This window comes from Amphiprion ocellaris, chromosome 6 (assembly GCF_022539595.1).
Source record: "Amphiprion ocellaris isolate individual 3 ecotype Okinawa chromosome 6, ASM2253959v1, whole genome shotgun sequence".
In the NCBI taxonomy this organism is placed as follows: domain Eukaryota; kingdom Metazoa; phylum Chordata; class Actinopteri; family Pomacentridae; genus Amphiprion; species Amphiprion ocellaris.
In genome coordinates this window covers 21,651,707-21,677,359 of record NC_072771.1, presented here as the reverse complement: position 1 = coordinate 21,677,359, position 25,653 = coordinate 21,651,707, and the positions used below count along the sequence as shown (strand labels likewise).

The window sequence follows — 25,653 nt, the reverse complement described above, 5'->3', positions numbered from 1 at the left end:
GCTGGATGGCAGCTCGTGCCTTGTTAATGAGAGCACTGTGATACTGGGAGACTATGGGATGAAGGCGATCGCTGAGAGTCAGTGTGTTAGTAGTGGTTCGGATTTGCTGTGACCCTGTAGGGCTTAATGGATTAATTCCACACCAGAGTATGTACCTAAAACTAGTCCACAACCACAAGGACACAGTGTGCTACTATGGTATTTCCTACATTCTGACTAAACCCCAATCCAAAAGAATCTACAGTGCCGTACAGCGTGTGATGATCAGGAATGCCCCGATTTTCACATTCACCTTTTCACTTCACCCTGCTGATGCTGCCACCATCCAGTGTTGTATATGCACGGTTAGTGTGTTCTTTTTTCTAAGTAGTTTGCCACATGTCGAGGTCATGGGTAAAGGCTGGGCGGATTAGAGCCTATATCGTCTCAATGAGAAGAGGCCATATGGGCAAACGAGATCCATGTCCATGGGGCACTAATCTGGGAATGCCCCTGCACATTAGTGCCCCCATCTGACCCTGAATACTCAGAGAAAAAAGAGCCTTGATCATGAAAGAAGATTAAAAACACTACCAGAGCAAACAAACACAGTGCAATGTGCAACCATATTGGTGCCATTCAAGCTAAATTTACACAGAAAGAACTGTCATGTGAAGCTTACTGCTTGAACATGTGTGAAAAATTATGCCTTTAAGTCACAAATTAGTAGGATTTAAGTGAAAATGTATACAAGATACTGTATACTGCAGATAAAGATGTGCTTAAAGGAAAATTTCTTCTATAGAAAGAAATTTACACAGTTATTATCTGAATAATACTTGCTGTGCCCAATAGAGTAAAAAAGTCATAAATAAAGCTGTAGGAGGTATGGTAAGAGAAAAAAAAAGTGGAGATAAAACAAGAAGGAGGGGGTATTTATAAGAGATTCTGTCCCACTGATTGGCTGCGAGGCGAGTAGCAGAAGGACAAATGGACAAATCTGAGGAGCTAATAAGAGTGAATACAGAACAGCCCTCATGGGCAAATCTGGTACTAAGATGATAATGAGATTATAAAACCCCACTATATTGCAGCAAATTGTATAAGTGTTTCATTGAACCTTGTTGAACTTTCATTTATGCATGCAAGGCTCTTTCCCTTTTTGTCTCTCTCCTTTCTTCCTTTTCCTGGGATGATGGGTAGAGTATGCGGAAGGAGGAGAGGATAAAATGCCTCCTGGATAGAGTTTACCTAGTGCAGGGGTGAATTGGAGACCACAGACTGGGCTTTCCAGACACACTTCTACTTAGCATTACCACAATACAATTAAGTATTTAAGGGCTCTGAGTGAGATATGATTATAAATCTTACTTCACATCTTACACACGTATTTATTCTCATATTTAAGTATAGCCGATTGCTGTCAGCATACTAATTAGCAAACATGTATTTCACAGTTTTTTCCAAACTCTGATGTTTTCCAGTCAAATTAATAGAACCAATTCAGTGATTCCTCTAGGATGTTTTCCTGCAGCGGCCGCAGAATATTTTTGTATAAAGTTTTTGATTTTTAACACACTTGCCAAAATTTAGATAAACAAACTGTAAATCATGGTTTCATAAGTGAAGACTGTGGATAAAAAATGCAAGTTTGAACCATTTAAAATTAAATCTACAACACAATAGAGCCAGCCAGTTCATCGCTTGTGGTAGTCACGACTCTGGAAACACCTACTCAGGTAAAGAGTTCAATTACAGGTGGCCACAAGAATTGTATAGCAGAAAAGACATAGAATAAGTCATGGTCATGATGGGCAGTGTTTTTAAAAAGTCAGACCATCATTCACAGATGCACAAAAAAGCAAAATGTTGTGGTGTTATGCAATGTTATGATATAGAGGACCCCCAATAAATTTGACTTTGCCTTAACCTTTTCATATAATTATCTTACACAAATTCTGTGCATACTTGATGACAAAGTGAATTACAAATATGATAATACACATAATTATCAAGAAGAGAAATCCTTTTATAAAGCTGTAACTTCAAAACTTTCATGCCATTTTTCTTTTAGCCTTAAATCTCTTTTAAGTATCTCTAAATAAAAGAAACATACATTTAAGCATCTTTAAACAGAACTTAGAAGAATTTAGTGACGGGACCTTCAAGAAACATTTCAATCAGATATCAGAAAATCCGTACAAAAACCCCCAAAAGTTAAAGAAAATGAAAGCAAAGAGGGAAGATAGTCTGTATATTCACCACTCTCCTTCGCTCATATCCTTTATCTCCTATACACCAGGCTCTTGATAATGAGCCAAGGCACCACTCCAGCCAAGGCAGCTGAGAGTTAAATACATTGCAATACATATTTCCACAAAAGAGTCTGGCGCTCTCAGTTATGTTTCATGGGTACTTAACCACTTAAAGAAATCTGTGTGTTTTCCAACTAATGTTCTCTTTATTCAATACTCTGGCACTCATGTCAAAAAAGAGACCACCAAAATTAAAGTAGCACCAGCATTTAAAGAACCTGAACCACTTTCTGGCTTGGTGTAGTTTTACAGAAGTACATGTTTTGCCTTACATCCTAAACACTCACTGCTCCCTCTTATTCCTCCTGAGTCTCCAAGGAAATGTGCCCCTCATGGCTACACCGTTCTATCAAATACAGGTATATACCACAGATGTTGTGCCACGTTTTGTACACATTTAAAATTCAGGTCTATTTTGGATAGTTGGGATTGGGGTTCAAAACAAGATTTAGGTATGACAGATGTCTACATAGGAAGAACAGAGAGGAAAAAACGGTTCTTGTTCATTGTCCAAACTAGTAGATACAAAATTCAGAAGTTTTCTACTGTTGCTCTTAGAATAGTATTTACATTGTATAACATTTTTGACAAGCTGGTTATAAAAAGTAATGACACGATCAAACAAGCTCTTTTTTCTTCAGCAGTAACATAGCATGAATGTCCCAGATCTAGTTTTTATTGCCTGTAAGACAGAATGAGGAAAAGCAACACAAATCATCTAAACAACAGCTTTGCATGACTCAACAGTGCTTTTGTTTTTGTCTTATTCTCATCATTGTACTGTATTTGTAAGCCTGTCCAAATTGGTTTACCGCCTTTATCGAAGCTGACAGAGTTTGATTCAAATAGAAAAACATAACTTAACCTTCAGCTTAATATCTTCAGTTTTAGTTATTTTTAAAATTGTACAATAAAAATGGCTTAACTCTTTAACTCTGTTTCAGAAATTTTCACTTTTCAATTCACAGCATGCTTAGAAGAGAATCCAAAAAACACCTAAGCTCTCCATTTTTTTCTCGGGGTCAAGAAAGTTTGTTTTGTTCTTGCTGAAGAAACTTGAAGCTGCTGAAAACATAGTTCCCCAGCAGATGTCATAGCATAAAGTGACTGCAACTAAACCTGTCACTCCAGAGTCTCCACAACACAAATCACACAACTCTATAAGAGGGGAAAAGGGCAAAAGAGAATAAGATCTCTGAACTGCTTAGATATGCTCTCCCTCTCTCACCTCATTGCCCAGTTCTGCACTTGGCAAATCATCAACCAGTAAAGTGTGTTTGTTACTCAGGTGTTTGGGCTTAATAGTTGTTTGAATTTAAGATGTCAAAATATGATCACAAATTAAACCAAATTATTCTTCTGTCTGACAAATTAGGGGGACTTTGTTACTACTTTCTGACAGACAGACCACTCCCAGAGTTCTTGGCATCAGCATTTTCCACATCATGATGATATGGTTTGTCACAACTGTGACCCAGACAATAGCCTGATCCAACACCAGCGAATCCAGGTCAGAGGTGAGGATCCGGTTCACCAAAGTTTACCTGTCTATTTCCTGCAACACTAGCACAACGTGTGCCGGTCAGGCTAAGAAAACACTGAAATACATATGTGAAAACACAGACACAAACACACACACATTTGCATGTGATCTTTCACCGAGGTAGCGGACTTCCACCTTGCCAAGCTGAAAAAACACTGGTTGGAGGGGGTGAGGTTATGAGTGGGCCTGGGTTTCCTCTCTAAGAATTAAGTCACACAAACATCAATCAGACAGTTGTGTGTGGTGAACAAGTGCAGACAGCTAGTGGTGCTTCACGGTCATAAATGCGTGGATCAGGGAGGTGCGGGTAACAGTCAAGTCAAACTTATAGCGGGGTCGAGCTCATTTGCAATAAAAGCATGACAGTGAGTGTGTCAGCTTGGCTGCTTATATTTCAAGGCACTCTTTTGTGGCTCTGTGGTGTCTTTTTTATTAATTACTAACTCTCAGACGTATGGGCCTTAGGTAAAGTAGAACGGCAAATTGACCTCCCATGTCATTTCACAAAAATCATTTCTCATTTCTATGACAATATTGCATCACTTTCTCAGCCTTCTGTCTGCTATTTTCATTCAAGATACAGAAATCAAGAAAGTCTTTCAACTTGTAATTATGGAAAAACTACAGGGAAAGCCATAAAGTGTGCAAAGATTACATACACTAGCATATATGTATGTTGTAAAAGGAAATGAAAGTGAGTCCCTTTCTGCAGTCCATTACGGTTAATTACAGCTTTGTGCTGGGATGCTTGTATGAGAGCAGGGTTGGTAATTAAAGTACAGGTAAGACATTAACTTACTTTTGTTAGCCATTAATCAGTGTTTACCTTCAGAGAGCTCTCCCTTTGTAATTAATAATCAGCTTGGACAATGAGTAATCACCCAAGAGGAAGTTGTGTGTGAATGTGTGTGTGCTTATGTCTATGTGTGTGTGCGTGTGTGTGTGTGTGTGCGTGTGTGTGTGTGTGTGTGTGTGTGTGTGTGTGTGTGTGTGTGTGTGTGTGTGTGTGTGTGTGTGTTATTAGCAAAGGGGTTTTCCCACCTTTGAAAGAGCAGCCTCACTGATCAAACAAGCGATCATCCATCTCACCGGAGAAAAAGTCAATAAACTAAGCAACAAAAACAGAAGATCCTTTACATGGGGCACTGTACTGTTTTTGCTCTCTTTCCGCCCATCTATTTCTTGTCACTCTCACATTTTATGTTTCATCCATCTCTTGACATCTAAACAGCAGAAAGAGTTTGGAATGATTACACTTTAGGAAGGCCTCAGCACCCAACTCCTCAACTTATGTGTGTCAGCCTTGCACCTATTGCAACACACACACACACACACACACACACACACACACACACACACACACACACACACACACACACACACACACACACACACACACACACACACACACACACACACACACACACACAAGCAAAGAGAGCTTTTCCAGCAGGAGATTGATTCCACTGTATCTGCATATTTAGCCTGTGTTCAGCGTGCTGCTAACTGATAAAATTCTGCTAGTGCGCCAGACCGCTGCCAAACGCCAGAGCAATGACCTTCTTGGGGGAACAAATTCCTTTCGCAAGATGGAAAAAAAAAAAGAATGGAATAAAAACAACAAAGATTAAGACCAAAAAAAAGTTAAAAATGAAAGGGAAGAAGCTCACTAGTCAACAGGGAATGAATCCAGGTTTTAAACACATTTAAAACAAGAAATGGAGATGTTAGTGGACACCCCCGCTATACATCATTTTCCCTCTCTCTAAGTCCTTCCAGGCCAATCAGAGTGCTGTGCTGGTATACATTGCTTTACAGATGATTAAAAAAAGCAGACAAGCTCTGCCCCCACTTCTCCTTACCCCCTTCTGCCAAGAGTCTACTAGCATGGTGAACACAATCATCATATCATCCCTGCACACACAGGGAGGCAGGACGCAGGAGGAAAAGGGAAGAGGTAGATCTATAGAGAAAGTCAGAAACAGAGAAGAATAAGAAGGAAGAACAGACGCAGACACAGCAAAAGAGCAATGGCAAAACTCATACTTCAACACATTCACCCATCATGTTGCCGGACAAAAACACATCCAATACTTTACTAGCCTTCAGACATCTTTGTGTGTGTGTGTGCGTGTGTGCGTGTGTGCGTGTGTCTGATCGTATGCCATTCTCCACAGCAGCCGAGTTGCCCCAGGCCTGACTGAGTCTGGCTCCACACAAGAGCAGTGGTTCACATTGTGATGTGTGTCTTTGCATATGTGCATGTGCACGCATGACAACAAGGATTCATTGGTCTGTTTTCTGTAACTGCGACGCTTTATCTCCAGCCCTGATTACCTACCAACACACACACACACACACACACACACACACACACACACACACACACACACACACACACACACACACACACACACACACACACACACACACACACACACACACACACACACACACACACACACACACACACACACACACACACTCATACACACACCCATACTATAGCAACGCAGACAACAAGCAGTCATGGTAGGAGAAAAGGTGACTGTTTGGAGCAGTATGTGTATTGATTGAAGTGTTGGGCCACGATGCCTTGACAGGCTTCCCTCAACCTTCTCTCAACCTCGTCACCTCTGTTGCTCTGCTGTGACTCTCCCCACAATGGCTGCTGCTTGCAAACCTGCCAGGCTGCCAAGGACACAAAGATGACTGAGTCAACCTTTGACATCAGAAGCTGCCACCAAAAGACCAGAGACAAGCCAAGTTGGCAGCTCTGTTAACAGGCTAGAGACTCAGATCTTTTCAGCTTAGTTAAAGTATCAAAAGTCAATAGAGCACAAGTCAATAGTGCATACATATGGATGGACACTGTGTCAAACAGGTCTGTGTTTGGACAATGTTGGGTATGTCAAAAGTTTCGAAAAGGTGACCTCAATATTTTAGCCCAATCATTGCTGTCTTCTGAATGACGGCAGTCACTGAGAAGGGACATAAATTATCAAAGTGAACACTGACATTTGAACATGAAATACAGCATGGGGTTTTGTACTGAAGGATAGATGACATTTCGAAGAGCTGATTCACTGGTAGATGTTAAGGCCACCCACCCACACAGTTCCATGTGGAACATGGTGTTTTAGTGGACAAGATGAGATAAGAGTGTGAGAGATGTATTCAGTGACATGTGGATCATGTGCAAAATGACCTATACATTCACAGTGACGCCAGTCAGGAGCTTTGACTAGAATAAAATCACAAAGCAAGACCTCCTGAGTGATGATGGAAATGAGAGAACAGCTAAGGTTATTAGTGTTCTAAAGTAACAATCAATGCTTAAACACACACACATAAAGTAAAAACAGGTGTTTTAAATACTTATGCCAGGTATATCGTCTCCTGTGTAAGGTTGGACTTTCCTTTGTTTCTGTGCGTGTGCTTGTGCATGTCTCACGTGTGACACTCTTCAAATAACGCTGCAATCATCATCTCTTATCAACGCTCATGTTGAGGATTACAGCTTTCATCCCTAATCCTACATTAAGGACACATTCTCATGATGGACGTGACATCATCAAGGCCAGTCAACCGCAGAGAGGGCACAAGGACAGGAAGCCAAACACCACAGGAAAGGATTAATGAATATAGGAGTCAGAGTGGATGATGAAAAAGAAGGAGAGAGAGAGTGCAACAAAAAAGAAGACAAAAATAGAAACTCAAACATTACATTTTCTGCAGTGTGTGTGAGACAACCTCTGTATATTTGTTTCAAGATAATCTGCCACTGCTTCTGTTTCTCAGACAAGGATCCTTCTCAATCAGCCCTACTAAGACCTAGAATCTACTCAGTACCCAGAAACATGTGGATGCGCACACAAGAACAAATACTGTCAACATCCTGAACTGCACTGACTGAACCCTGATAATCTGCACATGTAGACTGCTATAAGCCACTGCTGAAGACATACAGAGGCACAACAAACACTGAGTAATGTATCTGTATTAAGTGCATCTGTCATTTATGACAGAGGTGCTAATTTCACTTACCTGCACTGGCACCACTTTGAGACAGTCTCAAGTGAGATATAACAGATCCACCTTATAGTCTCAGCTTTGACCAGGGACAAAACATTCAAGGAAAAACACCTAAACTTGATTTGTCCATCTTCTCTTAGAAAAAAAAAAGACTCATATTTTCCTGCTACATATAAGGGGATCTCTAGCCATGGTTTCTCAACATTCAGTTAGTTTGTAAATATCTTTGTGAATGTGAAAATCATTAGCCAAAATTCACTGTTTTATTACTTATTATCATAATATCACTGTTTGTGATCCTTTAGTTTAATCTATTTCTTATTAAAAAAAACACTTGGCTTCTCTAAGGTTGAGACACTGCTTGTTGCCTGCAAAGGAAACTCTGTATTGACCAACAGCTTGTGTACCATTATTTTATTGTTCAACTATCTTGAAACTAATAAAATCAAATTACACAGTTGTCATATTTGGAACTGCTTGCGATCCCGGTAATGCCTCAATGACAGAAATCAAAAGATAGCATTTTGTTTAATACCTGCAGAGACTCTGGGGCAGTCCGGCAGCATAGGATCCAGTGGTGTGTCCAAGGGCTCTGGACTCGACACCCAGTTACAACAATGCTGTGAGGGGAAAAAAGATTGACAATTTGAAAAACTGTGAGGGCAGACTCCTCCTTCTAGTTATATGTTACTCCTATAAAACATGTAAATGGCTTCTACATAGACTGCCTGTAGCATGTGAAGAGTGTGCATACAGGAAATTAATATATGTGGCAACCAGCAATCTTCACAGTTACTCCCACAAAGAAAATATGACATGGAAATACAAAGAGAATGGATTTGATATAAACTGTATGTGTTCAAGGTTGTTGATAAGTACATTCTTAAATTAAATCTAAAGAGAAATTACAAGGAAACAGACTGAAAATAGAAAAGAAATGGAGATAAAGAAAAGGAGGACAGGTGGGGAGGACAAGGGGAGAGGCAGCAAGAAAGAGGTGTGTGCATAGATGAGCAAGGTGGGGGAAGAGAAGGAGAGAGAGACAGGAACAAGCAATTAAAAGCTATGTGACATGTTGCTCAGACAGCTTGGCGTTTGTTTGTGGTGCAGAGCTGAGGCCTTCTACCATGGTGGATCAGTGGACGCCCTGGGGGAGGGTGTCTGCCCAGCTTGCTGACCCATAACCCCCTGCAAACACCCCTACTCCTCTCAAACCCCCTGTGGTTGACAAGTCTACTGTCAGAAAGAGGAGAAGACCTCTTTATCTGTTTTTGCTGTCTTCATCTCCCTGTCTGTGTGGCAACCCCTCATTCTACCTACCACTGTAGGTTATTTCAGACATATAGAGTTTAAACCATGATGTGCCATTAATGAAGTGTATCAATGCCTTAGAACAAAGCAACTTTTCCAGTGCTTGGAGTTTTCATTCTCTGGGTCAGCAGATGACAACATATCAAAGAGTGTTTTCTCTTTTGACTGTGCAATGTGGATTGGTATGCTGTGGCTTGTAAGGTTAGTACAAAAACAAGGGAAAAGGGAGAAAGAGACAGAGGGAGGCTGAGAAGGAATGCTTAGAGAAGACGTTCCCCCAGATAAGATAAAAGTTCAATAGAAGAAAGAGAAAATGTAAAGAGATTAGAATGTGCAGCTGGCGTCCTTCTGAATCACTGCTTATCTGCCCTTGTTTACTTTCACCCTGGCCCCCTGACAGCCATTACCGTGTTGTGTGTGCTTGTGTGCGCATGTGTGTGCTTGTGTGTGTGGGTCAGTGACTGCATTTCAGGGGGTCTCCCAAGAAGATGTGCAGTGTTGTGAACCCGTCAGACTCAAACACACCCAAATGCACACGTGCTTTGACATTTTTGCTCTCAGCGACCCTGACTCCCAAGGCCCTGAAAGCGGACTCGCTGGATAAACAAATCCATGAAACATCTCCCACTTGAACCACTTCTACATACACACAAAAGTCCAGGGTTGCATGATACCTCTACTCACCTATCGTCCCTCAAGTAACCCCCTTCACGGAAAGACACAATAGAACTTTTAGGTGCACAATAGAACTTGTAGGTATGAATAGAGGAAACTATGTTGTGTGCTAGTGTATTTGTGGTCCCTGTTTTTCTGTATGACTATGAAGAGGTATAGAGAGACACTGAGCACATCTGATGCCTATTTCAGTTCCTCTTGGGTGGTGTTTTTTGTTGACACAAGTGTCTGCAGAAATGTCAAAGCTGATGTCTTACATTACTGACTGCTTAACATTTTCTACAACTTCTGCAGCTGCACAGTGATTTATTTACTGTAAGCTTATAAAGACATACAGGAATACCTTGCAAGAGATGATCATGATGAAACATCTGGCACATGTATGCAAATCCATAGCAAATATCATCAAGTAAGTAAACAAATTCAGTTGGGAAATGTGTACAAAAAGGTTTGTTATTATGATAAAGTTTTCTTCGTGTAATCCATTCATATCCAATCAAACAAAATGGAAATCAACTAAAGTGAAAACTGTATCCACCTCCTCTTCAAAAATAGAAATGCCCACTTCACTCTCTTCCACTATATTCAATTTCTTTAGCCCTGTCAATCAAATGTACTAGCAGATGGAAGGGAAGTAGAATAAGAAGACCCAAAAAGGTTGAGGACAGATCAGCAGAGAGATGAGAGGGGATGGAGGGTAGGAGGTTGGGGGATTTAGTGTTGGAGGGAAGATGACAAGTCATCTTGGTAAACAGTGGCATATTGTGTATTTTTAGATTCTTTGCTTTGCCCTAGATGTGCTCTCCTCTGAGCCTGGGCTTGAGGGCAGAGCGGTGCAGAGTAGCACAGAAGCAGTGGGGCTCCTTGACTGCTACATCAAGTGTCTCATTGTATCTCCTTTAATTCATTCAGTCTGTCTGGAGGAAGATGTCAGCTGGGCTGTGGAGCAGTGGGCTGAAGGCGGCTGGAGAGAGGGGAAGGAGAGGAGTCTTTCAAAGGGCCCTCCTCCCTCCCCTACACCTCCACCATCACCATCACCACCAATGGAGGCAGGGAGGCTGAGGTTTGAATAGATTTGTCAAGGCAACAACACACATGTGCGCACAAACTCTTGGATAAATGCACACACACACAGCACAAAGCCCCAGTGCTGTGGGAGACCGCAGGCATAACAGCAGTCACATAAAGGCAAGGCCTGCTGGTTGGGATTAGAGAGGGGTGACATGACAAAAGGATGGCACATCACATCGGCTGCCTCTGACGCATAGCATCATCACTTCAAGCAGCTCGTTCACCAATCAATGGAGCCATTGAACCAAAGGCCGACAGAGAAACAAACATGTAAACAGATTTGACTCTTCCCCCACCTCTTCTGCTCCAAGCATGAGTTTCTCTCTGTGTGCTCAGGTTTGTGCTGTTTATGGACACATACATGTACCCATGCACACAGTCTGCAACACACACGACCACCAAGATTACGCACAAATAATGTTCTAAAAGATCTCTTAAAATCGTGAGTTAAGAGGCTACAGCAAACCAACGGACGAAGAGCATGGTTCTAGAGTGAAAATGGCAAGCAGGTGACAGGTCCACTCTATCTGCTTTTCTTTTAAGAGTTTCTTTTTATGTACATAGTGAATGTGTGTAATGCCTTTCTGTGTGTGTGTGTGTGTGTGTGTGTGTGTGTGTGTGTGTGTGTGTGTGTGTGTGTGTGTGATCCACCACCTGTTGCCTTTTGCAATTCAGAGTGGAAGCCAGCCCACTGCTTTCATATATACAACACAAACACATGCACACACAAAGCACTGCATTCAGTTGATGGCAGGGTATTCGAATAGAGCTATCATAAGATCAATTATGTATTTTACAGGTGCAAGCTACTACATAGTATCACATAAGAAGTGTTACAAGAATACACTCACAAAGCCTTTCAAAGGAATTCATTCTCCCTAATGTCCAAAGTTGCAGTAAAGATCAAAGAGAAAACACTATGAATTCAGACCTGGTCCAAATTCATCAGCAGCCTTTCAAGGTCACAATGCAAAGACTGAGTATAAAACAAGCGGATAAAAGTGACTTCATCATCAAATACATTACAAAATTATCTCATGTTGATGTTTCTAGGAAACTGTTGCACAGATATAAATACAAAGATAAAACAAAAGTTTGCATACAACTGGCTCCACTCAGTTGTAAAAAAAACAACAACAAAAACTACTGTTCTAAAAGCACACCACACTGAGTCCCATGATAGAAACTCTGTACAAAGTGCACAAAAGTCTCCTAAACTATAACACACATGACAGCCTGCAACCTAACTTCCCAGAAAGTAGTCCTGAGTATCAATTCTTGCTCACACTCCTCTGTGTCTGCCTCTCTCCCACCTCCTCCAGTTGCTGTATAATCTCTATGGATTAGGATGGTTTATTCATGACCATAGTGTAGTCTGTATGTGTGTGTTTGTGTATGTGTGTGTGTGTGTGTATGTGCATTCTGGGCAGGCCACTAGAGTGTGACAGCAGGCCAGCACAGTGACAGGAGACACCTTGGAGACTGTGACAGGCTGCCAGCTGTACACCATCATTTGGATTTCTCTCTCTCACTCACTTCTCCTCACTATGCTACTCATCTACTGGATCTCCACATACATCTCTTCATCCCCTCTCTTCCATCTGTATTCTCTCCATTCATATCGTACCTGTCTTTTTGTTTTTCCTTTCCACAACTCTACCCGGTGCTTTCTCAGTGGCAGTCAACAGGACTTAAATAATTGAACGTTTCTCATACTTTATTTCTTTGTCTATTTCCTTTTCTGTCTCAGTCAATGGATGAGTCTTTCTATCTCTGCCTCAGCTTATTCCCTCTCCCTTTTCTTTTCTCTCACCTTCATGCTGTATTTTATCTCCTTGCTGTGACGTCAGTTGCCCCTCGTCTGACCTATCTGGTCTATATAACCTGGCTCAGTGGGGTCCGATCTCTAAATCCCATCTTCTCTCTTTTACTCCTCTCATCGCTTCATCCCACCATCCAGTGACCTCTTGAACCCCGAAGGAAGGGAATTATCTCCGTCCAAGGAGAACAGAGCAGTGCACTGCTGGGGTGCCCCGACCTCACATGCACCCACTGCTATGGGCACCCATATTTATACACCACCCAGGGCATTACTCAGGTTCAGTGTTAGCAACCCTCTGTGATTTACTACAGCATCTAGGCTTCCCTCCATGTGTGCCCATACCTTAGTGTGAAATGCAAGTGTTATTTATGTTCAAAATCCAGCTGTGTATGCGTTACTGATATGGATGTCCTTTAAAAAAGGGCACTGTATTCATCTCCTCTCTGTCTGTGGGCTTGTGTATATAGGTTTTCCACAGGACCAACAAGTGTGCTCACATGTACACTGTGAATGCTGGTAATTCAAAGACAAACAAAGAAAAAAAATGAGAAAATGATAGGACCTGCTAAATAAGTTCTGACCTTTTGGTGGAACCACTGCACATATACCACTATTGATGACAGATTAGATTTTGGATTCAACTCAATCCTCATGTAGACCTGTTGCTTGTTAACTAAGACTGCCATCCATGCCCAGCAGAAAGTAATGTGATTAAACACTAAATTTGATTCATACAACAGATATGAGAGATTTTAAAATATTATATAACAATAATATATTATTTTGCTGGGTTTCCAGTATCAGTATAAATCAATTCATATACACACGTGGACAAAAATGTTTGTACCCCTCAGTTAATGAAAGAAAAACCCACAACAATCACAGAAATAATTTGAATCTGACAAAAGTAATAATAAATAAAAATTCTATGAAAATTAACCGAGGAAAATCAGACATTGCTTTTGAACCGTGGTTTGACAGAATTTTTTTAAAAAATAAATTCATGAAACAGGCCTGGACAAAAATGATGGTAACTTTAACTTGATATTTTGTTGCACAACCTTTTGAGGCAATCACTGCAATCAAACCATTTCTGTAACTGTCAGTGAGACTTCTGCACCTCTCAGCAGGTATTCTGGTCCACTCCTCATGAGCAGACTGCTCCAGTTGTCTCAGGTTTGAAGGGTGCCTTCTCCAGACGCCATGTTTCAGCTCCTTCCACAGATGTTCAATAGGATTTAGATCAGGGCTCATAGAAGGCCACTTCAGAATAGCCTAATGTTTTCCTCTTAGCCATTCTTGGCTGTTTTTAGCTGTGTGTTTTGGGTCATTATCCTGTTGCAAGACCCATGACCTGCGACTGAGACCAAGCTTTCTGACACTGGGCAGCACATTTCTCTCTAGAATACCTTGATAGTCATGAGATTTCATTGTACCCTGCACAGATTCAAGACACCCTGTACCAGATGCAGCAAAGCAGCCCCAGAACATAACAGAGCCTCCTCCATGTTTCACAGTAGGGACAGTGTTCTTTTCTTGATATGCTTCATTTTTGCGTTTGTGAACATAGAGCTGATGTGCCTTGCCAAAAAGTTCAAGTTTTGTCTGGTCTGTCCATAGGACATTCTCCCAGAAGCTTTGTGGCTTGTCAACATGCAGTTTGGCAAATTCCAGTCTGGCTTTTTTATGATTTGTTTTCAATAATGGTGTCTTCCTTGGCCGTCTCCCATGAAGTCCACTTTGGCTCAAACAACGACGGATGGTGGGATCTGATACCGATGTACCTTGACCTTGGAGTTCACCTTTAATGTCTTTAGAGGTTGTTCTGGGCTCTTTTGTTACCATTCCTATTATCAGTCTCTTCCATTTGTCATCAATTTTCCTCCTGTGGCCACGTCCAGGGAGGTTGGCTACAGTCCCATGGATCTTAAATTTCTGAATAATATGTGCAGCTGTAGTCACAGGAACATCAAGCTGCTTGGAGATGGTCTTATAGCCTTTACCTTTAACATGCTTGTCTATAATTTTCTTTCTAATCTCCTCTCTCCTTGGCTTCCTCTGGTCCATGTTTAGTGTGGTACACACCATGTCACCAAACAGAACAGTGACTACTTGTAACCCTATAAATAGGCTGACTGACTGATTACAAGTTTGTAGACACCTGTGATGCTAATTAGAGGACACACCTTGATTGAACATGTCCCTATGGTCACATTGTTTTTAGTCTTTTCTAGTGGTACCATCATTTTTGTCCAGGCCTGTTTCATGAGTTTATTTTTTAAAATAATTCTGTTGAACCATAGTTCAAAAGCAATGTCTAATTTTCATTGGTTAATTTTCATAGAATTTTTATTTATTATTAAAAATTCTATGAAAATTATTTCTGTTACCATTGTGGGTTTTTCTTTTATTAACCGAGGGGGTACCAACAATTTTGTCCACGTGTGTAATTGCAAATCACAACATATGCCATCTCAAAGTACTTTGCAGAGGTAAGGTCAAAATCTTACAATATTATAGAGAGAAACCCAACATTTTCCCATTCAGCAAGCACTTGGTGATAGTAGGGAGGAAAATTTCCCTTTTAACAGGACGAAACCTCTGGCAGAACCAGGCTCAAGGAAGGTCCCCATCTGCCTCGACTGTTTGAAATGAGGTGATGGAATCAGACGTTAAAATATCCAAAACTTAAAACTGATTTGAAAAAAAATATCATTATTATAGTTGCAAGACCAAAATTGTTTTGGTAAAGTAGAAGACTAATAATGCAAGGAACAGAGGTAGAAAAAGAGAGTATATACAATCAGTAGGTGTACTCATTTCCTGCTTTTTTTTGTTGTTGCTTTATCATTGAGAAGGACATAGCAACGCATAGGTGTGTCACTGTTTCCTTTTAATTAGGCAGGCTCGTCTCTTAATTCAGCCAAAAAGGACAGTGGGTTAATGAGTATGAGAGAGAGTGAATCCTTGCCCGTCCCCTTCCCCTGACTGGACAATGAAGGTTATTTCAGATTTATTGTTCTGGGTAATCATCACAAATAGAAAATCATTTAACATTCCAATTATGTGGTGTCCCACACATCCCTTAGATGAATCAAAAATAGGAAATGCCAAACAAGGATAAGGGGGCCAGTGCAACCTTGAATCCCCACCATTTAAACTAACATACGTACACATTCACAGACAGCTGACACACTTGAGCACACCAACTACACACATGTGGAATTGGAGATCACAGAAATGGCAAAAACTAAAGCAAACTATATAAAAGAGGATGCAATACAAATAAAGGTATGGTATGGGATTGTGTGTGTTTCTAAATGTGAGACCATGTGTGTGAGCGCATGACATTTGCATCTCTGGCTCTCCAGCAGCTTTGGTCTTGGCTCGTCCTCATCTGTATGTGCATACTGAGTGAACCCAGGTGATGCATATGGCACAGAGGTCACACCAGAAAGGGCAAATGCTAAAATGAAGCTAACACAAATGCACATGTGCACCTGAATTATATCTCACACTCTTACCCACAAGCACATATGAACAAATGCATGCATTCTTCCAGATACTATGCATTCCCAGCCACACACATATGCAGTATGTGCACCAGCAACGGTTAGCTGCCTTGGTTATTCATTGACATGCACCCAGGAAAAAAAAGTGGATGTGGATTTAAAAAACAAAACAACAACAACATGCAAACAATAGTACTCCATGACTTCTAAGACTGGCTGTTAGTCTGGGCTACCTGTGTAGGTCAGCAGGGTAGTGGAGAGAAATTAGAGGAGCAAAATGTGAGAGACTTTGGCTCACTGCTAAAGGCGAATTTACATGATGAGATGAGAGCTTGGGGATGGACCTCTGCACACCTAACAGCATCTTTGTTAGCCTTTGGTATGTGAGTGTGTATTTGAGAATGTATAGTTATTTTACCTGCTGCATCCAGTCCTGTGTGCTTTTGCTGGTCTCCTGTAGCCAGATGTTGTGAGCAGAGTCAGTCAGAGCCACCGCACACACTCTGTTCTTCACTTGCATTTCTCTCTGATTCATCTGACACAAAAAGCAAATCAAACTTGGGTTAGTCATCCTTCCAGCATCTTAATCACACAGTCACTTTTGCTGAGGAGAACATTTGAATACCATAGACACCTCACGTTGTAAGAGACATCTCTTTAGAAAAACAAATCATGCATTTTAAAATGTATGATGTGAATAAAATCATTATAATATGACATACTAATTGTGTCAGCAGATATTTGCCTAATAAAAAATGTATTCCCTGACAACATGCACTGTCAGCCTGCTTCTATGATAGCAACGGCCCAGTGGACAGCTTTGTAACTGGAGGATACAGATTCCACCTGCTGTATAGCATAATGTTATAAAGTGAAATATGAAAGAGCGCTGCTCCACCGTAGTGTGTCCTTGTCACGTTCTGTGCAAATGTCCTTCCCTGTGCACGTTCAAATACCTTGGTCCCCATTCTTAATACCCTTTCCCTTCACATGTCACAGAGAATGTGGCGTTCGCAGGCCCGTCTTCTTATTCCCCTCTGAATGTCAACGCCAAGGAAAATGTCACACAAAGGACTTGTTACCGCACTACAATAGACTTCCCACACTGCTGGTCCAACCCCAAGGAGTACTATAGCCAGGCCTTGGGAACGAGTCGTTTCACTCTGTTTCGCTTTAAGATAAAATGGGAAGAAAAGAGAACAGGACTTGCAACAATAGGTTAACAATCACTTACTGTATACATTAAGTGAAAGTGGAAAAGACTGGAGGACTGAGGGCAGAGTGTTGCAGTATAGCACTAAATTTAGTCAGTGCCTGCTCATCTATGACTATAAAACCATACAGACGCAGTTTTAACAACATTAAAGCTTCATCTTAACTGTAAGTGTAGAGGGCGGGGGGATATTTGAAACACCCTGAACAACTTAAAATGGCATTGGTGTTTATGGCTTGGTGCCTAGGAATAAGGCAAGTGCTTCAGTGGGAGATCTAAGTAAGGTAAAGGCTAAGGCAGGGATTGGAATATCAGGCATTACTTAGTGCTTGCATGTAAGAACTGGATAAATATTGGCCTGTAAAAGCCCAAGAGTAATAAAATAAAATTGGGCTGTGGCATGAGTATAAAGCTGTGTTTTCAGACGGAATGGAGGGTTTAAGGTGGGACTTAAGTTTGAATGTGAGTCTAGCTAATGCAGGAGCAATCACACAGACCAGCTCTGGCTGGCTGTACATTAAAATGACGGTGGGCATTTGAATACATCCTCCCCTGCCCAGCCAAATTAAAGTGGGAGTGTATAGAGATAAATGGAATCTATTAAGGCACTAAGGACTCATACATCATCCCGCTGATAAGGTTTCCACTGGAGCTTCTTCACCATAGTGGAGAACACGGCAGAGTGAGAGGGGAGGTACAAACATAGAGATTAAAGTGCACAACGGTACAGATACACAAAAAATGACATACGTGCACATGTATGCACAGACACATTTGCTCACTCTCACAAAATCATGCTATCACATACACACCAGTACAAACTCCTCACTATACTCCCTCCTCATCCACGCTTGGTTGAAAAGCTTTCCTCTGGCAGAACTGGGCCCATGGGAACAGCAAAGTCAACCTTTTAAAACTGGAGATGTCATTCAAGGTCTTGTTTTCTGGCAGTAGCCAAATGGGCCAGTCCCTGAGTAAGGGGGCTTCTAGCAGAGGCCAGAAAACAGCAGACAGTGGTTTGACTGGCCATGGAAAACACTCAGCACATGTCTTCAATCCAGTAAACAACATTGCCCATGCCTGGGATTTCCAAGAGGAAATTGGAAAACATTGTTTGTTGCTATTGGATGTTCTTTTAAAAGATCCATTCAAATGGTTTTCACTTTTAATGGAAAACTTATTTTACATTTGTATGCTTCACTGGATATCACAAGTGTATTAAAACTTTAACACAGCTATAATAAATTTGCCATAAACATTTGTCAACTTGCCAGTAATGACAGTTTTCTAAAGTTTATCTTCAGTTATTTTGACATGCCACTTTTAAAACACAGTACTTAAGATATATTGGGCGATATGCGACTAGATGTAAATGACAGAACAAGATTAGCAGAAAAAACAAACAGAGGGAGTGTTTGTGCATGCCTGCATGTCCGTAGATATTGGTGCGTAGAAACAAATGTAAGCAGATATAAGTGTACTGCTCACGGAGTATCGGAGGGTCTGTTTGGTGCAGAAGCCAGTGAATGACAGACAGTGGTTAGACATAGATTAAGGCATGTTTCTACAGAAAAAGCACAGCTGGTAAAGTGGGAGTGAAGCTGGCTATAGATGGTGGAGGATGAACTTGTCTAGAACCTAAATACTGGACTTACCAATTTAGAAAACATATGATTAATCTTAGTGTAGACAGACCATCTCATCAAGCAGATGGATAACTAGGGAGAACTTTAAAAAAAAAAAAAAGGATAACAAGACTGTTGAAAATCTACAAACAGCCATTTAAATTGATTAGATTCAGCACCTCTGGATATTTTTGCTAGGCACAAAAAGATTCCACCTAGCTAAATTTTATTGGTTTGTAATCTAACAAAAAAACTACTTTCTCTCTGCCTTTCTTTAACTAATTTCTGTGCTCAAGTTTTTCTAAGATTTGCTATTTGAAGATATTCACACAGTGTTTCATATTTGCTGAAAGGAGAAGGGAAAATAAATCAGGAACTCTCACCAAACAAAGTCTGTTTTCCTTATGATGCCTCAACCAAAGATTAAAGACCAAAGAACTCCATCTCCCAACGCTGGCTATATCAATCACTCATTCTGACAGCCCTCATTGCTGCAATGTCTACACACAGACAGTTGGCTGTGGTAACAGTTGGGGTAATAGGTTGACAAATAATGACTCCAGGAGAGAATGCTGTATGCTGTGTGGCCTCGACCACAGTAATTTTGACACCCACAGGGTCCCATGTTTTACAAGCCACAATGACAACTGTGGTTAGCTGCATGTTGAAAGCATAATCTAAGCAAGCCTGTATCTTCTTCTAGGTGGGTAACGCTCATAGTCAACTTACAAACTGTTATTTCCATGAGGCCACATTCCCCAAAGTGGATATAAATGTAAGCTGTCTTCTCATATCACTCATCATTTTACACAATGTTATCCTGTGAGTCAGTGTTAGCCATGTATATCCAGAATGTTAAATGTGCTAATTCACTATGTAACTGCAGACAACAGCTTTAACAAGGAAAGAAGCCAGTTGTTATGATCAGTCTTGTATTAGAGGGAGGGGGGGGAGGAAGAGAAACATGTGGAAATACTTGTTGAACTAAAACCAACACACAGCTGCTGAGGCATTTTCTGCCTTTCTGGCCTTTCTTTTAATGCTAAAGCAGCTGGATATGCAGAGTAAAGTTCAGGTGGGTGTTGGACATGTGCAGCTTGTGTGTCAAAAATTATAAGAGGAGTAGAAAGGCAGAAGGCTATAAGAAACTCAGCGGATATCAAAAGGGGTATGCTAGCAGGGAAAAGAAAGTAATAAGGAGATAAAGCAAGACAGATGAGAGACAGACAGGCAGATGTGTACAACAAAGAATATTTATAAATACTTTATTAATCCCCATGAGGAAATTATCTATTCCCTTGGCCCGCTTCAGAGACAGATCACACCAAAGGGTCAGCATCAGATCAGTGTCCCAGAAGCAAGTGGGCTTTTACCGTATTTCTAAAACATAAGCAGAAGATTAGACTTAAACAGGAGTGATGCATTCCATCACAGGAGTTTGAACCAGAGTACTCAGCTTGAATGGCGGCCTTCCCACCCACCAGAGTACCTTGATGAAATGTTTATCACCAGCCTAATGTTCTTCATCTATCTTCTGCACCAAAACTGACTTATAAATCTAATTCAGTTAAGTTATCAAGGCCGTTTTCACACCATAATTTGGTGTTCCAGAAAAAAAATGTACAATTTTTTTTTAACACGCCGCTGTGACCGTGCCTTGTTTGAACGCACTCCCTCACTGCACTTTGGATTTAATTCGAGCGAAACTACACATCACATTTAAATTCCTGTGAACTCTGATAACAGAGCTGAGTCACAACTGATGACGCAGACTTGAATTCACCCCCACCCCACATACATTCAAACTCTGGATGAACTATGAAATCCTTCTCCCTCTTTTTACCCCTCTCCCCTTTTTCTCCTCCTCATAAACCATTTCTTTTCTGATTTGTCCGCAGAGGGCCTGGTTGCTATAGAAACACACAAACATCACAGATTCTGACCCCCTGGTTGGCACAATTCTGCTAAATCCAGCTTTTCACAAGCTCTATGAAATAGCCAACCCCCACGCATTCGGAGCCACTCAAAGACATGCAGACACACATACACACAGACTTTCCTCTAACCCCTGTATCTTGTACCTGACCTCTCACATGGCCCTTAGCAAAGTACAGTGTTTACCGGTTTAAGCTGCTTCCTGCTACAAAGCCCGCTAATTGCCAGACTTTTTGTTGTGCATAATCTTATTTTCACCACTGACGTAGAATGTGATATGCGATGGGTGTGTGTATGAAGGAGGAAAGCGGGGCATATTAATCATGTTTATTTATCTGGACGAGGAGTTGAAATAAACGACGAGACATCATTTAACAGCATGCTAAGCTAATCTCTGGTCGAGATAAATACTTCATTTCTCTCCTCTCCGTGTGACGCTCCCTTGCTCACGACTGCTCCGCTGACGCTACATCTAAACACCGGCAATAATAAAGACAATTATTTAGGCCTTTGATAATTATGTGTCAAAGGCAGCGAAAGCCACAAGATAATTGGGCGAAAACTGAATGGTAATCCACAATGGAGTTCCCTGTGGGGAGACAGGCAGACTCATCCCTAGAAAGAATGCAGAGTGAGAGAAAAGAGAGAACCACGCGAAGACAGAAAGATGAGAGCTCTTTAAGGGGCCTTGCTCACTGTCAGACAGTCAATGTGAAAAGCCACAATTATACATAGAGAGAGTGTGCAAAGAGAGAGCAGCAAACAAGAGGAAGGAAAACAAGGGATAGAGGGAGAATGACAGAAAATAAGTGAGAATGAAAAAGAGGACAAAATGTAGAGTGTTAGTGAGAGTGAGCAAAGACTGAGCAGAGGCCAAGGGGAAGGAAAAGTGTGTGTCTGAGAGAGAGAGAGAGAGAGAGAGAGAGAGAGAGAAGCACCCCGTGACGATGCCAGTCAGAGACAAGGCTTATAATGTGGCTGCGCCATGCACTGCCAACAGCCACAGATAATCTAGGACTACCCACTGAGCACTGAAGCACTGCTTAAATATTTGATTGATTAACTGTCCTGTTGCTGCCAGAGAGTAAGAGGAGAGCATCAGAGAAGCCAGGGCGAACACAGAAAAAACAAACAAACATGCATGTGGGTGCACACCGGAAGGTTTGAAAACACATGGCGCAGAAACACTACAACACATACACCCCCATAAATCCCTACACAACATTGGAAGAGGGGTACAAACACACACAAACATGTACACATTGAAAGCATGTGCAGACTCGGCAAAGACAGTGGCAAGGGCTAGGCAAGGGAAAACAAACATTAATGCTGACCGATGCTCTCGCAGTGATTTTTCTCATATCATCACATATAATCATATAACATAAAATAACCAGTGGATTCACCACAGGGAGGATGTGTGTGTGTGCTGTCTCTCCTATTTCAATCTACATACGATATTATGTTGCTCACTGATCTCAGGTCAAAGTAAGGCGGACAGGAGTGAGAGAGCAGCGGGTTCTTTACCTATCCTATCTGTGACACACATGCACAAATCACACTCATCCCACTTCATCCCTGGCTGTGAAAACACAGGCAGCTGGCCCCCCACGTTCCAACACCCTCCACAGGAAGAGACAACACCAGCGCTTCCTGTGGCTTTGAAGCAGCGGTCCCAGGTCCCCAGTCGGTCCCCAGTTTCCTTTGTCTTAACCGCAGGAAGGAAGCCCTCTCCAGCACGAGGCCACAGGGCCCTGGGTAGCGACAGGGAGTGTGTTTGTGTATGTGCAACCTTTGGTGTTGTGGGAGTGTGCAGAGGTTTTGCTCACTGAGGTCATGTGCATTTACTCGCAGGGTTTTTTCCCTTCTGACTCTCCAGAGTATGAACTCTGGTAGTGGCAGGGGTGTAGAGGTGGAGGGAGAGAGCAGGAGAAAACTGCAATAACTTCCTCCTCTCTTTCCTCTTTCCTGCTCTTGGCTGTTCGCCAAATGCACGATGGCGAGAAGATGAGGGAGAGAGAAAGAGAGAAAGGGGGGATGGCGGCTGGAGAGACAGGGTGAGAAGGGGGCATTGCTGAACTGTGTGAGTGACACAACCGGACACTGGGCTGTGAGAGGTGGTGTGTGTCCGTGTACGTGTCAGGGAGGACTCTGTGTGGGTATAAACATGCAAACCACACACATTAGTGCACACACTCAGATGCACGGAGATACACACCAACATCAGTGGGGGTGGTGAGGAAAAGGAAGGCCAATAAATATTTACTGACACAGCAGAGGTGGAGAATGGTTGTCCACTGGTGGAAACAAAAGGCAGAGGATGAGGAGCGGCGTGCCAGGAAACCTGCCGGCTGCAGGCGCTGTGCCCCGCTTATGCCCACATGGAAAACAAGAGGAAGATGGGAAGAGAGGACAGAGGAGAGAGAGAGAGAGAGGGCAGGGAGGAAGGGATAGAGAGAGGGAACAAGGAAGGGACGGATGGTGTTGTGGGTAAGAGAACGCTCATAAATAAAAGTGTCCTGGAGAAAAAGAAACTGCTGTTCACCTAATAAAAAAATATGATTTAGTATCTTCAGGACAGGGTTGAATGAGAATTTCAATATGTGGGGGAGTCGGTTTGTGCATGTGGATATGTGCCAGGAAGCATTTATTTAAAAAACATTTTTCTCATATTACTTTTCATGTTATTGTTTGTAGTTCTCTTTGCAATTGTCTGCATAATCAGTGATTTTGTTCTTCCTGCTAGTGATATAAAATTCTATAAAATAATGAGTACATGAACTTTTGAATTCCTGTTGGTTTTCACTTGACTAACAACTCTTTTATTGTGGTGGCATTACATTCAAATCATACAGACCAGATAAGCCAAGCAACTCTTCAGACGTATAGCCCTACATCATAGTTGCTGCAGCAGAATTTAATTAATTTCTTATTAACATGTGCAATGTGTTAATAATGTGAGCTCCCAACAGTTTGATCAATTTACATTGTCACAAAGAAGAATGGTAGTCACTGCTCAGGTTGCTCCAGCTATGTCAACAATATCCCTATAATATCCACATTTAAATGATATTGACACAATTAAGAAGCAGACAAACTTTTCAAACATTAACAACGCTACGTATTTATGTATTGTATGGCAATAGCAATGACAGAAATTCTTTAAATGCTAATTTCTAATTAAACGTTCCTTAACAAAGTGAAATTAAGGCAAATTGGCTAAATAAAATCCAAGTGAATTGGGATGTATCTTAGTTAAGAAAACCGGCATAAAGTATGGTGCGCAATACCTTTATCATTCCCAAATCATTGGCCATATTAAAAGCTTTGGCCTACGGAGTGAAACGAGAAATAAACTTTTGCGCGCTGAATACAGTCTTGGCCTCCTCATCTCTGTTCGCCTTTTCTCTCCCTCTCTCTCTCTCTCACTCTGAAAGTGCTTCTTTCTTGTCTTCCTCCCTGTCTCCCAACCCTCTGGCAATGCTGTAAAATAGAAACCTAACCTCAATATTTTCCCTCACGGTGCTGGGACTTGCTGGCCCATTAAATTCCCCTTCCCATGTGTCAGCTTGCACATTTCCACCATGAAATTTTCGTATAATTAAACTTTCTTAATGATTTATAAGCTATAATAATAGCCGTAAGTATTTCAGAGCAGGTTAAAGGGACAGCCTTTAAGTGTACACCGGGGGATGACCCTGTTTTAACATAGTTTCGGATGGGTGATTCTCGGCTGGAGACGAGGATGGATAAGGGCAGGGGAGAATGGGATTGACGGAGGGAGGGAGTGAACGAGAAGTGGATGGAGGAGCAGACTGAGACCTTTGGGTTGTAAATCAGGGTGATACTGACATCGAGGAAAACCAAGGGCTCCCTGAACCCTTGCAGGGAAGAGGCAGCTTACCACAGACAGACAGGGAAAGATACACATGCAGAGCAGGCGTAAGCAACAACAGAGTCTGAGCAACTGCGAGAAAAATGCGGAAACTCTGGGCGAAGAGATTTAGAAAGCTAGACATAGGTAGAAAGAGAGGTAGACTGAGGGCTGAAACATCAGATAAAAAATAAATCACAATGTAAACAGAATGCAGAAATGCATACCAAACTATATCACGACACACATAAAAATGTCTGTTAAATAAAAGGAAAAAATACTATGACGCACATCATTTTACAAAACATAAATTCGACTAATCCTGCTGGGGCACATAGACACTAATAAACTGGCAAAGTTTACTGTACACATCTTAAACAGTAAGAATCAGTGTCTAAATGATGGGCAGAAACAGTTTGTACGCATGTTCTGGGGCACACACACAAACACACACACAGATGTTTGCTCTCTGATGCCTCTCTGATGGTGAGGCTGATATGATTGCCACTTAGGAAATCAGTGTGTTTTCACACCACTCTCAGCTCTGCCAAAGCTAATGTGTTAAATATCCATCGGGTACTGCTGTCCATTTCTAAGACACACAGACACACGCTGCCTTAGGGGCTGATAAACACTGATTCCTTGTACTAACTGAGCCCAAAGTTGGCATTCAAGCCAGCATTTCTAAATTGGGGTGTAGTGAGAAAATTTCAACAAGAGATGATGTGGAATTTTCACTCTAT

At 41.6% G+C, this 25,653-nt stretch overlaps 1 protein-coding gene across 1 annotated transcript in view; it reads right to left on the bottom strand.

Moving 5' to 3' along the window:
• Positions 1–25,653, bottom strand: part of fam172a (family with sequence similarity 172 member A) — a 157,844-nt gene that overhangs the window by 40,326 nt on the left and 91,865 nt on the right. Inside the window, exons 9-10 of the mRNA XM_023273696.3 lie at positions 16,682–16,798; positions 8,408–8,492 (exon numbers count right to left, since the gene is read on the bottom strand). Of these exons, the coding sequence (XP_023129464.1) occupies positions 8,408–8,492; positions 16,682–16,798 (202 nt within the window). The remainder of the gene's footprint in view (positions 1–8,407; positions 8,493–16,681; positions 16,799–25,653) is intronic.